Source organism: Corvus moneduloides, chromosome 5 (genome assembly GCF_009650955.1).
Source record: "Corvus moneduloides isolate bCorMon1 chromosome 5, bCorMon1.pri, whole genome shotgun sequence".
NCBI classification, from domain to species: domain Eukaryota; kingdom Metazoa; phylum Chordata; class Aves; order Passeriformes; family Corvidae; genus Corvus; species Corvus moneduloides.
Window position 1 is genome coordinate 70,231,680 of NC_045480.1, and position 15,485 is coordinate 70,247,164.

Consider the following 15,485-nt stretch of genomic DNA (forward strand, 5'->3'; position numbering starts at 1 on the left):
GCACACTTACTGGTCTATCTCAAATTGCGATTAAGTTACTGTACTTCAGCTTAGCCTGTATCTATATTGCTTAATTCAGAGGGCACAAACTCGTTTTTATCATTGTCGAAAAACCTGATTATTTTTACACTCTCTTAACTCAACATGGTTCCTAATTTATTACTTACGAGCTAAATCTTTGACATCAGGCATTGAAAAACACATGGTGTTGATGTGATTCAGAAAAGTCATCCTCAAGTCATAACTTAAATCACTCCTAATTTGAAACAATGCTAATCTGCTCACTGAACTCTTGTCCATATTTCCTGTCCATGCTGCTTCTCATGAGAGCTCTCTCATCCTGTCTCATGCTATTGCAGTAGGAAGAGTTCTTATTATGGGCTAACAGCATCTTCTTGCCCTGAGTATTTGAAGAGTGAATTCAGTAAAGTCCATGAAAGCTAGTGAATGGGGAAAAGATGTGATGCCCTCTTTGTCTTAGAGAGTAAGGAAAGTATGGCTCGATTTTCTTTGATCCTGATGGCCTTCAGCCACATCACCACTTCTTAGAATACTCACAAAATGTAAGGCTCTCCACACAGTGTGTCAGAGCTTTGAAATGGAGATTTTTCTCTCCTGGAATTCATTTATTTTTCAGAACATTTATAGTTTGCTTCCAGACAGCTCAAACTCCCAAAAAGAAATGTTGCCAAGATTGATTTGAAGGCATCATACCTTCTTTTTTCTGCTCTTCCATCTTTCACTCCTCTTGTGGAGTGTCACCTTGACTTCTACTGCACTGAACCTTTTTTTTTTTTTTAAATTATGTGAATTGATTAAACTCCTGCATTAACTTGTTTATTGAATCTTACTCTAGCTGACCCAGATGATCAGCCAGTATTTCCTTTCTTTACATACTGAAAATTTTAGCTTAAATTATTTTGTTCCAGTCTTCCAAGGATAGCACTTGAGCCTTTCCTCTCCCACTCCTGCTTAAGTCTTCCCCTTTCTACCTGGCAGCAGCCACTGCTGGCCCTGGGCCAGTGGATGAGCAAAGCAGATGCCGTGTGAAGAGCTGTCAGGGACCAGTGGTCCATGTCAGGCTGATGCAAGGCTTCCAATTTCACCCAAGCCATGCCTTTTTCTTTTTGTCAAATGGAAAAAGATGATATGCTCCATGGAACTGGGAACAGAAAAGAGCTACAAAGCCCTGCTGGCTGGAGAGTGTGGAAGTGCTCACTTCTCACCAGGTCCTGGTGGTGGGTGGGGGAAGGAATAAGAGCTGCAGTCTGTTTGTCCAGTCCACCATGACTTAAGGGCTGAATAAACCTGCAATGGGCCGTGTCTTCAGCCAGCTTCCTCCTCCTGAGTGCATCAGCAAGTGGAAATGAAGCAGGAATTTGTTTATTTTGACAAGTTCAGCCAACCTGAAGTTTGAGGAGTGTTAGACTCATAGGCAATAATTTGAAGGTACTGAACTGTAGGATTTCTTATGGGAAAGGATGGCAGTTCCTAATTTTTTTCAGAGTTTTACAGTCTCTACCAGAAGGTATTTCTCATTCTTGCTGTAACAAATGACTGACGTGTTTTTGGAGAGACGCTGGAGTCAGTGAATCAGTCCTTAATTTTCCATTTGCATTCTGCTGCTTTTTCTGTTTAAAAATCCCCCAAACAACAAAACCAGAATACTGGCTCCTCCCTATTAAAATAATAGATAGATAAAATTTAAAAATCCCCAAAGCCCCTCTAGAAATACTCAGGCTCATGAATGCTGCCTTAGCCCAGGATGTCAGCAATCACAGTGAAAAGATGATTCTGGAAGTCATCCAAGAAGCAACACTGAGAAAGAGGAGCAACTGGGGCTTTCTGTTTGTTTGTTTAGTATTAGTGCTGTTTTTTTAAAACAAAAGAGTCAGTAATTGAGAGGAGGAAAATCTCATGCTGATTACTAAATCCTCTGGGCCTGCTGAAGTACGGAGATTTTTCCAGTAGATGTTTTTCACATTTGTCTATATTTCCACGAGGCATGTGAGAAACCAAAGTCTCATTTAAAAATAACAGCTAGTAAGAAATTCCATAAATGAAAAGAAAACAATTGGATTCACAGAAGAGTTCACAGGACCCAGGAATTAGTAACAATGAGACACACTGCAGTGCAGTAAGAGGGCTTTACCTTCGCACAGACACACATGAAGAATGGAATTACATCAACTTAATACTAAAACAACTTTTGTTAATCCCCTGCTCAACCTATTCTTGCTGACACAAATGCCACAGACACGTTGCATTTCAGATGCAGAAAACTCTGCTGATCATGTCCTGTAAGATCAGCTTTTCTCTTCTGGTGATTCTTCTGTAAGAGCAGAGAACTGTATACAGTTATGTAGACATTAGTAGGTAAGAGGTGCTGCTTAGATTATTGATGTGCATCAGAGAACACAGCAAAACCTTCAAAACACACTGAATTCTTATCCTCAGTAGTATAGAAGTGATGAAAAGTTACTATTGCCCGGTTTGTGCCACAGAGTTACCCTGCTCATTTCTTGTGCAGGAGGAAACTGGTACTGCTGGCACCAGGCTTTAGCTGTAGCTGTTCACCTGAACCATTCCAGTGCTATGGGGCTTTTCAGAAATCAGGGCCTTACCACTGCTGGCAGAAGGCCCAAGTGTGGGGCAGTTCAGCACTGTGTATCTCAAAAAGAAGCTTCTCATTCCTGGTGTGTCCTCAAGCCTCTAATTCTTCAGAAGCTCCAAATGGTACTGATTTGCTTCCTAGAGCTCCTGTAAAGTCAGTAAATGCAGTGGCACATTCCTCTGGTGTTGTTTGGTCTTGGATTCAGAGACCCAGGAAAAAGCATTACAGAAGTCGTTGCAAATAATTATCACCTAGAATGTCTCCATATGGTTTTGTAGACACTTGTAAACAAAGTCATTTCGACAGGACTGGACAGGGAATAGAAGTCCTTGCTCCATTCCTTAGCTTAAACCAACTTGTGGAGCTCTCCAGAGCTGATGGAAGACTCTACAGCTCTCCAACAGGTCTGGAATACCTGGAGAATGGATGGTCTCTGAAGCACAGAGCCACCACAGCTACCATACAACATCTCCAGGAATGACACAGTTTTCTGTTATTGTTGCATTTTTTTCTGTTTGAGCTGTGCATAATAATTTGCATAAAAGTCAATCTCAGTGTAATTTCTACTGAAATCTGTAGGACTTTCTCATATGGAGCTTTTAGCTGAATTAACTGAGACCTCTCTCCCAGGCTGTGAGTAAGTAAGATTGAATTTCCTAGTAACTGGCTTGCGAAATGTTGGGGCTTTTTCCTGGCAGCGCTCACTCAGTTTGGCTTGTTGTTTACTGGGCCCTGTCTCCTGTCACTGAGAAGCTCTTCCAAACAAATCAGGGGTGCTACTCTTTACACCAGCCTTTGAAAATACCCTGTTGAATTTTATTGTGCAAAATGGGGCTGGGCATGTCACAGTTAGCCAGCTGAGTCATTTTCTCCCCTTCAGATATCACACCTTCCAGTCATTGCAGGAGAGAGCAGGTCTAGCCAAGCTGTCTTTGAACAAACTCCCTCAGTTCCAGCAGCAGTCTTGATGCAGGATTATGGAGATCAGTAATTTGCTTCTTGGATGGATTTTCAGCTATGCTGAGACACACATTATAGTAGCTAGACGGCTGCAAAGCGTGGAGGCTACTGCTGGCATCAGTGATAGAAGAGGATGTGAAGTTTTTGTTGATAAAAAATGGAAGTCTGTAAATACAGTTCTGTCCCTGCAGGATAATTTTACAAGGTTGAACCAAACCTCTACAAGACCAGGAGAGCAAAGTAAGTAAACCACTTTGTCTTCTGAAGTGGGTATGCTCTCTTATCAAAAATGTCAAGTTTCCCATTTTCTGTTACCATTCTTTGGCTTTAATGTAATATTTCTTCAGGTGCCAGCAAAGTAAATAAAAAATTTATCTCCTTAAGAAGCAAAATTAATTACAGTTTTAAGTCAGCTAAAGTAAGAACCTACTAAAAAAGGCACCAGCTGCCTGTAGAGCTGGAACAGCTTTCAAAGTTAGGCCTGTGATTCTAATGTGCAAAAAATTGCAGCATGAAACAATCCAGATAAAATCCAGAGCACAGTCATCAGCATTGAAGTCATCAGCCATCACCTACTGGGTACTCAAGGTAGACTGCTACTTTTAGAGGCAGGACTCAGCTATTGCAATAAAACAGTAAAAATAAAGTTCTCTGATAATTAGAAGAAATCTCTCCTTGTAATGTGGATCAGGATTTATTAAATTGGAAAAGTAGCACAGACTGAAAAGAAAGGTTAAAGAACAAGTACTGGAAGATGACTGGTGTTACCAGCAAGAATACAATCAGGAAAGCTGTGTTCAGATGTGGTAAAACACGTGTGGGTATTGACTCAGCAATGGATGGAAGGTTTGATCTTCTTTGGGACTTAGGGAAAGTAAGGGAACAATTCCATCATCAGAATTGCTTTTTGTCTTTATGGTATATGTCTGCATTATGTGATCTGAACAGAAAATAGCAAAGTACTTGGTTTCTGATCCAAAGGGAATTTCCTTCTCCTCACCCCTTAGGCTCTTTCAATACAGCAAACCTGGAAGAAGGCTCTTGTTGGGAACTGCAGAGGACTCCTCTAGATACACTGTGTTCTGTAATCCCACCTGCCTAGTCCATCTGGGGGAAAGCTCAGGAAAAGGAGCGTGTAGCACTCCACTGTACACTGCTTACTTAAGTGATTAGGCCATACACTCGCAAATGTCAAAGCACAAGCAGGTCCTAATTACATCAGTCTTTTCCTTAGCCTTAGTTTTCTTCGGTCCATAGCAATATCTTAAGCTTTTTTAGTTCCCTGTGTAGCTGAGCCCAGAGCAGTTGGTCACCTTTGATTCAGTTTTTCTGCTGGTGCAAGCATAACTCCCAGCTGGAGATCGTGGCTCAGGCCTATTGTTATGTATAATTTGTTTAGAATAAGTTTCAAAAATGGGGATTTGGGTTTCATACTGTGCTTAGTATTCTCTAAAATTCAGGCCTATGTTCTCCATGGCCCCAAATGCTACCACATGATTGACTTTTGTCCTAATTACATAATTACTTTAGTAACAGGAGCAGATCCTCTCGAGTTTCTTACATCTTCTCCTAATTACCTGGTTGCAGGCAAGACTCCAATGGCTAAAAAATGCCTGTCTGAAGTTTTTCTCATTACTGTCTCTGCACCATATTCTATGGAATTCAGAGAAGTGCACTGAAATTTGTACTGATATAAATGAAGCCAGAATTTGGACCAGTTTAATTTTTTAAACTGCTCATTTTGTATGAAAAAGAAATGGCCCAATACAAAGTTGTCTGGAAGCTTAGAATGCCACTGAAACAGCAACAAAAAAGAAGACGGTTTGTATATACACAGAATTTTTATCCTAATCAAGCCAACATGAATTTTTAGCAGGTTTGTTCTCATTACTTCCTCCTGTTTCAGTTAAAACCCTTTATTGAAGGACCTTATCAAAGATCTAAGAGTGACCATTGCTCTTGGAACACCTGCCTTTGTTAATGTATCTGAAACCTGGAGCACTGATGAAAAGAGCCTAATTTGTCTTTTTTTTTTTTTCTGTATTAATATGGTCCTTTTATTATTTTCTTATAGCTTTTTTTTTTTTTAAGCACTGCAGGCTTTCCTTTCATGGAGGGGATGTATTTAAACAACCAACATGAAAGTACTCACCTTTTGGGTGAAAAGCCTCTGGCCTCATTGAAGTTGTCTTAGCTCATGCTGGATCAAAACTGGAAAAAAATAACAAAACCCAAAATCAATACCCAGAGAAGACAGTGGCATGAGAAGAGGTCTAAGCATTAACCTCTGCACATGTTGGTTAACATAAAAGCATAATAAGTGGTTAAGGGATTTGCTTTCATTCAAAGTCTGCCACAGAAGTATACAGGCTAGTGGTACATTGTTACTGCAGAAAGGAAGTTCACTGGATGAGAAATATGAAGTAAATGAGAAGTAAATGAGAGGTTGACTGTGGGAAAAATCGGGTTGTATGGAATGGAGCTGACAGTGAAGCTTTATTTCAGACATTTTTGAGCCCACAGTTGGCAGTGATTCATGTTAAAGAACAATGGCCTTACTTAGAGCATCAGTATTTTGGGAATGCTAGGCTGAGAGATAGTAAATTGTCTTCTTTTCCATTACAAAAATGAAACCACATGTCTTCCATCAGTTTAGCAGTTACAACTTTAACCATTAATAGTTAAATATAACTTTTTAAACATGCACACCACAGAGTTTCCTCTGATACTGTTTATCCCAAAAAAGCAAGATGAAAAAGATACCATCATTAACACCTTGAATTGGCTTTGCACTGCTTGGACCTCAAACAAAGGAAGTTCTTTGCAGCTTTTTCTATCACTTGTTGTAGTCATGCCAAAAAACCCGAAAAGATCTAAAAGCTTCGCATATACTTTGTCAGATTAATAATACTTTGTCTCAAAAGGAATGGAAACACAGAATTATATTAGGAAAAAGCTAAGGTCTTGAAATCCTGTAATCTAGGAAGTGTTTATGCCTGAGAGAGAACCATTTATTATACTAACAATTTCATTTAATAGTCAACCAAGCAAATACATGTAATGATCATTTATTATCTTATATACATATGCCTAGAAATGGAATCCAATTACAGACTCCTAAAAATTAACTAATTTCTCTATTTTGAATACACTAGGTTGTTGGTGTGGCTCAAGCAATCAACAAGAAATCTGGAATTGGTGGCACTTTTACTGAACAAGATGAAAAGGTATAAAAGCTGCATGTTTACGTCTCTTCTGTTTTCATAGGGGAAGGGGATGGATATGTTTTTAATCTTCCTGCTGCTCAGAAATTTTTACATTATTAAAAATTAAACATCTCTGAGAAAGTAAACATTCCTGGAAATACTGCACATTTTTTTTCTTTATGAGGCCATGAGAAATGTGGATGTGAAATAATTTAACTTCTGGATCACCATGTTGTCTGTCATATATCTCTGAAACACAGGCTTACTCTTCTGAAATGCATTGTGAAACTTTTAATGGACATAATTTTTAACCTGGCAATAATAATAATTTTTGACCCGCCAAACATAATTTGAATATTAAAATCTGTAGAGTGATTCTCTTTTAAATACCATGTCACTTCTTAGTATAGCATTTTCAGGAAAAGAAAAGCTTTAGATAAATTATGAACAATATATCAGAGAAGCAGAAGAGCAGACAGTAGAACAGATTCCTAATTCTCCCAATGCAGTTGCTTTCCAAAAATTTCCAGACTTCATGTTCAGACTGGTGGGACAAAAACCAGGCTGTGCTCAGGCTGAAGAAGTTGACTTAACAATCAGCAATAAAAGAATCAGAATTCACCCCTTCTCTTTGAAAACTTCCCCTTTAAAACAAAATGTACACTGAGTATCTTCAGGCTATCAGAATTAATTCTATCCTGAATGAGGAAAAAACTGTGGGTTTGCTATGACAGCAAATTTTTGTTTTCACTTCCCAAGAGATTGAATTCCCTAAGAGAGTTGTCTGTGGTCAGTTTTTCTAGATAAAATATGCATTGCAGCAAAATTATTTATTCCTTTAAGCTGGATTTTAGATGAACCCTACTTGCACCAAGATAATGATCTTCAGATTTTAGCTTAAAAAAAGAAGGGATTCTTGAGCAAATAAGAAATTGAGTAGCTGAAAAAAACCCAGACCCTGAATGTGCAATTGCCAAAAATAACAAAAATATCAATTAATACTTCAGAGTGAAAACAAAATGTTGCAGTAGCTTATCTTTGAATAGAGTTAAGATGCTGTGGAACATTATCTCTGTGAGATGCTGATGTTCATTTGTCTCCAGGATTTTGCTGCATATTTGGCATTTTGTGGAATTGTTCTTCACAACGCTCAGTTGTACGAGACATCTCTGCTCGAGAACAGGCGCAATCAGGTATGGCCAACAGGTTTGTCCCAGGGATGCAGAAATTAGGAGGGTTTGCAAGTGATCAGTGCCTCCTCTTCCTGTTTCTGATGTGGTAGTTACTCCTTGGCTGCTTTTAATCCCTGTAACTGAATGCTGTGTGTCTGTGATAAAGCTCTCAGGAGCTGCACTGGGAAGAGGCTGGGCACATTCCAGCCTGGGCTGTGAGAAATGGCCTGTCATGGGGAAGCAGGTAAAGCCAGATGTCAGAAAATTCATTCCATGTTAATATACTTGATATTGCCTGAAGTTATCCTGTGGTTCACCATATGTATTAAACAACCAGAGGTGTCACTCTCTAGGAATTTCACGCAGGATTATCCCGATGGAATAGCAGAGGTCATGCGGACTGTTCTTTTCAGCTATTACCACTGTAACTGTCACCAACCATATTTTCAGTAATGATCAGAGGGAAAAGTGAATTTCCTTCAGATTGCTAGAGCTCTGCTTTGGAACCAACTTTGTAATGGTGGTTATTAATGCCATGGCCTTTATGGCTGAATATGCCTGACCTATATGATGTGATAATGTTTTGGAGAAAAGACTAGACAGCAGTTGTTTTAAATTCTTTTCCGGTAGGTCTGAGTTTCCAAGTGATTATCAGTGTTGGCAAATTGGTACAAATTTGGATAATTTATTAAGTTGCCTTCATGTTTCTTGTGAGGAAAAAAAAAAAAGAGCACATCTGAGCAGCTAAGGCCTGATGAAACAGCAGCTTCGAAATACAGCAGACTGTATGATGTTTTCACCACATGAGTTCATTAGGATCTGTTAGAATTACACCAGAGAATAATTGTGTCAGAAGTCTTAAAAAAATGTAAATAACACTGGTTTGAGAAGGCACACATGAGCCATAGGAAAATAGGTTTCCTGTGGACAAGTAACTGTATTGTCTGGATTTCTAAGGTTTCATTTGACCTATTAATGCCTAAATCTCTTCTGCCTCTCTGACCGAAAACATCAGACAGCTAACTGTGCTATTTAATTCTTCCACAAAAAGTGTCAAATTGGCTAGTATTGACTGTTACCTTGCAATCTGTGTGAGAGCCAAAATCTGCTTTTGGTCACAGACATAAAACATGGGCGTCCCTGACTCAGGGGAGAGCACAAGACTCAAAGACATTAGTAATGATAATTACTGCACAAATCACGATTAGTCAAACCCTCACAAATGATCTTTTCTTCAGGTGCTTCTTGACCTTGCCAGCCTGATTTTTGAAGAGCAGCAGTCTTTGGAAGTAATCCTGAAGAAGATAGCAGCCACTATAATATCTTTCATGCAGGTGCAGAGGTGTACCATCTTCATAGTGGATGAAGACTGTCCTGTGAGTATGTTTATTTTGTCTGAAAGCAGAAGTGTCCATTCCCTGGGAGTGGGGTGGGCTTCCCTCCATTCTCATATGTTCTGTTGTCTTTTCAACCTTGGTCTTTTCTTTCATGGCATCTGCTCAGGTTGGGTGTTGACATGAGAGGTTTTGGCCTTTGTGTAATTAAAGAATTTCTGTGCTGACATATAAATTTGGCACCACTCAGAAATACTGGCATTTCTTCTCTGGGTCACTGGTAGAGATTCAAAACACTTCAGTGATATTTAAAGTTCTATCAAAAGATATCTTTATGGTAGGATCCAGTATGCTTGATGATAGATGTGAAATGAAGCTAAATAATTTTACACTTGTCTTTAGTACAGAATGTCTCGATAAGTGCAGCAAGGGTTTAATGAATAATACTAGTCTAAATAATGACAACCTTACAGACCTGCGTATTCAAACATCCTCTTGGTATTCCAGGATACATTTTCTAGTGTCTTTCACATGGAATCTGAGGAATTAGAAGATTCAGCTGAAAATCTCAAGAGGTAAACCAATTAATTCAGGCTTCTGTTCATCCCAGGAGAATGCTGAAGAAACTATGCTTTTAATATTCTTTTCATAGTAACAGACTTATTTCAACTGGATCCCATGTATTACTGCTACTTTTATAGAGCAGGTTTTCCCCTGAAGTGGGCATAGACCAACTCTCTTGCCTTAAAAAGGTCCCACTGAACAGAACAGGAGTAGGGCTTGATCTCTTCGCTTTGCCAGTCTAAGAACATATTGGTATTTCAAGGCTAAGATATGGAGATGTACAGATGAGCTGCTCTAAAACTGATCTCAAAGAAATCAGCGTGGATGACTGTTGTAGAGGAGACATATGCAAATTAGGAGATACTAACCAAAATAATGCTTTTAATCAATTATTTTAATCGTGATCTTCATCTCACAGATAAGGAAGATGACTCAAGGAAATGTCTGACTAAATTGAGACTAAAGTCCTAAAGTTCTAACTCACTCATCTTTGGGAAACCACTAAGGAGTTCAACTGGGAGTAAAAAAAAGAGAAAAACAGCTGAATTAAAATACACAGATAAAATAGTTCCCAAAGTTAGCCTGAATTGTGTATTGAAGTTTGAAAATTACTGTCTCTGTCATCAAAAACAGTTGTTTCAAATACTGTCAGAAAGAAACACAGTTGTATATAAAATGCTCTACCAGGGATATTTTGTGCAGGGAGGAAACAGATTTTCTGACCCCCTTTGATGTTGTTTTGCAGTAAATATTTATTATACTAAGTTTAATTCCATATATTCCAATGATGTCCAAAGTGTGTGACTTGAGCAACTAAAAGCTGTTGAGCTGTGCTACAGTTTTAGACACTGTTCAACCAGAAAGTACGGCTGTACAACAGCCCGACAGGATCACAGGATGTAAAAGAAAATTCTTTTTTAGTCCTCTTCTACTCTGTAAGAATGAAGCCTTCCTCCTCATTAGCCCTTTTATGGTTGCTAGTTAATGGACTCAAAATGTTATTAACTGCTTGCATGGGCCACCAGGAAATTATTTCTCATAACTGATAAGCGAGGGAAATCTTGGAGGCTTACTTGCCTATCAGACCCTTCTTCATAAGACAGCACAATTATATGCCAAGGACTGCACTGTGCGTCAACCATTGAACTTACAACTTCTGCTATGCTTGAAGGGCACAATTTCAGGCAAGAGCAGAAATATGATGACATGGATTAGATGGGAAGTATTATTTTACATAATATAAAATTTCAGGCTTGTTATGGAATCAAGGGCACTGAATCAAACCCCAAATCAGACTGTTTTTCAGAATTGTGGGGCATTGCCTTGTATGTGTGAAATAATGAAAGAATAATTCCTCTCCTCCAGTCCTGGAACATGTTGCTGCCTGTTCCGAGCTTCCCCTCCCCCCTCCCAAAGACATGTGCTCTGAGCTCCTTTGTTCCAAGCACGGGCAAAGCCAAATGTAACTCAGACTCTTTAGCAGTGTGTGACTGGCCGGTCACCCCGGGTCTGCCCCCAGTCCTCCCCTTTCCCCTTCTCCTAATAAAGATGGGCGAGGGGAGGCAAACGCTCTCTCTCTCCCAGCTCAGCGACTTTCCTGTGAACATCTCTGGTTGTCTGTCTCATTTGAAAGCTTCTAACTGCAGGGAATTGAGCGAGCAGGGAGCTATATTTCTCCCTCTTTGCTTCTGCTGATGGTATTTGCTCTGCAGCTGATTCAGGTACCGATTCTAGAGCTACTAAAGTGCTAGATTGCCCGTGCTACCTCTCAAGGCTGCTCGAGGCTTTCTAAGGCATTGAAATACAAGCGCTAGCCGGTATAAAGCTGAAAAGATACCTTCCACAGGAACATCCTTACACCAGGAGGTTAACAAAAGTAAAGTCAAATGTTGGAGGGAAACTACAGGAGCTTGATGGGAATAGGTTTATAATTAAGACATATGTCCTTCTCCAAGGCAGGCAAAGGGTCTAAGAGAATTAAAATACCTTAAATAAATTGTGGCTAAAACAGTGAAGATGAGTGATTCTGTAAAGATACTTTATGTCCTGATTTGGTATAGACAGTTCTATTTCAATAACAGAACCTCTATGTGACTGATTGTCCCTTCACTTTTAGAACAAATTTGAAATTAACTTAGAAGCAGAAAATTCACAAGTGATACCTGCTGCACTCTCTTGAACTAATATGTGAATTTCACCCAGTATTGGTTTTTCAAGAGTATCAGATTTGTGAATGCAGTTTGTTTTCAAATAGTTCTATTTATTTCAATATAAACCCAGCTGTTCATTCTTTATCCTTCATCTGTGTAAACTGTAGGGAATTGTTTATTTCTTCAGTTTGAAGTTCAGTGTTAGTGCTGTTGAACATTAAAGAAATGGTGGAAAGCATGCACCAATCCATGCTGCAGTTTTGTGATGACAGCTGGATTAGGATACAGGATTTGAACTCCATGTTGTATCTGTATATCCTTTTCTGATATGAGAAGGATACTACTATTACCTGCCTGGCATAATGAAATGACTCACTTTTGTGCTAAGCACATAATAATAATGTTGTATCCTTCAGGGACTATGACACAAACAAAATCAATTACATGTATGCTCAGTATGTCAAGAATACGATGGAGCCACTCAACATCCCAGATGTCTGCAAAGACAGAAGATTTCCATGGACGGTAAGTCAAATAAGCTTAGGTTTGAAATTCAGAAATGGAAAATGTTTTCCTGTTTACCTTTCAAACCTTTTTTGCTTTACCCTTATTATTTCTGCCAGGGTAGTGTCCCCAGTTAAAATGGTGCAAACACACAGTGTTAGGAGGCTCTCAGAAGTTCCTTCCCTTTTATCCTTTGCTTTCCTTCCTTGTTCTGGCAAAGATTAATGTTATAATTGCAACTTCTTTGCTGTAGTGGAGATGGATCAACTTCACTTTTCTTTGGGAGCTTTTGCTTCACGCTTCCTCAAGTGTGAGCTGGTGGTGTGGTGGATGACTGAGCACAGGGATTCTGGAGAGTGAGGAGGGAAGGTCACTTGGCTAGGCTTGGTTTCCAGTCAGGTTGCCTTTATGGTCATCATCAACAAAAAGCAAACTTTAAATTATATATTTTCCTGTATTTTCAATGCAGAAAGTAGACAGATATCTGTTCTTACTATTATGTTTAAGTGTGTTGATGAGAGAGTAATGAGAGGGAGAAGAGCTACTATGGTCAGCAGATAGCTTTTTGCCAAAATTTGCTTTGTGATACACAACAAGTCTCAGAAAAGACAGTGCTCAGTGTGATTGTTCCAGTAAGTGGAGAGAAGGGGCAGGCTCATGGTGGGGAGCTGTGTTGTTTCCCTTATTTTTCCTGTGCAAGGTTTCTTAGATGTGCAGGAGTGGGTTTCTGTAAGGGACAGAGCAACACAGGAATTGAGTTCTCAGACTAACCCTGTCTTAACTGCAGGACTGGAACTACAGGCAGAATCTGATGGATATACTGTATAGATTAATAAAGAAAGAGGTGATGATTTTGAAAACATTTAAAAATAAAATTAATATCTTGAGAATCATTCAAACAACTGTTTGTCTGAAACAGGCTGTTCAGTAGGGTTAGAGTTACTTTGATTTTTTTTTTTTTTTTTTTTCCTGGGAATACACCTTATGCATATAAAGGAAACATATAAAAGGAAAGTAATAGTGCTTTTAGAAGGAATTCTGGATAATGTTTTTCAGCAACACAGAGACTGCACTTGCACTACTGCCTAGGAGCAGGGCAAGGCAGGGCTGTAGCATAAATGTTTTGAAAGCTGATGCACCCTGACGTGAGGGAAATCCCAGGTGTTGCTGGTGCCCTGGAAACCTTGGCTTGCCTCTGTCTTTGGAGGACATTCAACAGCATGCTTACTCGCCTCATGAAAATCCTGCCAAGATACTCTCTACAGTCCTTGCACAGCACCAGAGCACAGAGCAACAATATAAAAAAAAAAAGATAACCTTTTGGTCAGAATTATTAGTGTGTGCCCATTTTTTTTGGTGTCACATACAGTTAGAGATCGGACCAAATGTACTTCTCAACAACTGCCACGTTATTCCTGGAGCAGCCAGAGCAGAGCTTTGGCCTTTTCTCCCCAGGTGTTTGAAAAGGAGGCATTATCATTTTGTTCTATCCTTCCACTCCCCAAATAAATTCAACCTCCTTCTCTTGGAGCATGAGACATGCTGCAAAGTCTTGGGAAGAATGCAGAATGCTGACCTAGCTGTAGTAGTTTTCCTGCCTCTTGTATGTATGCAAACTCGTTGATCACGTGGTTGTTTTTTGAAGGAGGATGTAAGCCAAGAGTAGTTGTGGAGCCCAGCTCTATAGCTTTTTCACTTCAGCCACCTGAACAGCAGCCTTTAAAACTGGTAACTCTGTTTTTCTGTTTGTTTAACAGAGTGACAATGCAGAAAATGTAAGTCAGAACATAAAGAGTTTGCTGTGTACACCAATAAAAAATGGGAAAAAGAATAAAGTGATAGGTAGGTATCTTTACAAAAATAATGTTATACATTTCATAGGTAAATTCATGTTCTCCACAGTAGAACCACAGCAACATGCAATCTCAAGCCAGGAGAGAAGATCCTTAATTATCATGTTTTCAACTAATAAGTCTACTGCAACCTTGAATATAAATTGCTCACCTAATAAGCTGCCAAAGAGTAGAATGAGTGTCAACCTTCGTTCCTGGCATCAGTAAGTCCCACAAGCAAAGAGAAAATAAAATATACTGATTCTTAGATAGGAGCATGAATCCAATTTCACCAGCTTTACAAAATTTGGCAAGTAAATATTAAGAGTTCCAAGAATGCCTTTTTAATGGTCTTCAAATAATTTTCTTTGAGAAAGATAGCAAAACAGCATGGCCCAATTTATAGAGTAAATATGAGATCCCTTTTTTGTGAAGACAGATTTTTTTTTTTTTAACATCTGAAGCAGAAAGAAAAACCTCATCTTTATCTAATGGAGTTCTCTGAAATTTGTTTTGCTATTAGCTTCTTTCACAAGTTCTTTTATTACTTTATTTAAATATTCCAACAAACCCTAGAAGACCAAGATGAGGACTGAACTGTGGAGCTTTAATTAGAGATATTTCACCATGCTGTGAGCTATTGATAAAACAGTGGCATCTGATTGGGTTTTTTTTCTATTAAAGTTCAAACTGAAACTTTCAGTCAGGCCACCCATTTAGGTGGGCTTTTCAAATCTGAGTCATTCTCATTGGGAAATGTCCTTGAAGTCTTTTATGGCTTCACAGCTGCCTCATGTTCAGTTATTTAATAGGGCAAGGTTAAGAAGTTGTCTTTGGGACAGTACCCAGAAGTTCCTTTACAACACTACATAGCATGTATGACTATTATTATGTCTGGTTTCTTTTTAAAATTATTTTTAAGATTAGGATACCCCAAACCAGAATTTGGGAAGTGGTATGGGGGTGGGAAAAACTGTCCACATCAAACCCAAGCAAATCGTACTAGCAAGAAAGATGAAAAGAACTTTATTCTCCTGACTTGTACATTTCTCAGGTATGTGGTAAAAGCCTTACAGAATCTTGCTGTGATTTTCTAACTATGTCCCAATGAAAGACTTTAGAGTTCCTTTATTTGTAATCAATGGACCT

General features: G+C 39.0%; 1 protein-coding gene and 1 long non-coding RNA gene across 11 annotated transcripts in view; one reads left to right on the top strand and one right to left on the bottom strand.

Annotated features, from left to right (window-relative positions):
- LOC116443743 overlaps positions 1-15,485 on the bottom strand; it is a 116,174-nt gene that overhangs the window by 70,485 nt on the left and 30,204 nt on the right. For both annotated transcript variants that reach the window (XR_004240043.1, XR_004240044.1), the window contains exon 3: positions 5,727-5,785. This is a non-coding gene — a long non-coding RNA (uncharacterized LOC116443743). The remainder of the gene's footprint in view (positions 1-5,726; positions 5,786-15,485) is intronic.
- PDE5A (phosphodiesterase 5A) overlaps positions 1-15,485 on the top strand; it is a 107,241-nt gene that overhangs the window by 69,564 nt on the left and 22,192 nt on the right. For all 9 annotated transcript variants that reach the window (XM_032108212.1, XM_032108213.1, XM_032108216.1 and 6 more), the window contains 6 exons: positions 6,730-6,801; positions 7,884-7,973; positions 9,191-9,328; positions 9,794-9,861; positions 12,417-12,525; positions 14,262-14,346. In XM_032108212.1, coding sequence (XP_031964103.1) covers positions 6,730-6,801; positions 7,884-7,973; positions 9,191-9,328; positions 9,794-9,861; positions 12,417-12,525; positions 14,262-14,346 — 562 coding nt within the window. The remainder of the gene's footprint in view (positions 1-6,729; positions 6,802-7,883; positions 7,974-9,190; positions 9,329-9,793; positions 9,862-12,416; positions 12,526-14,261; positions 14,347-15,485) is intronic.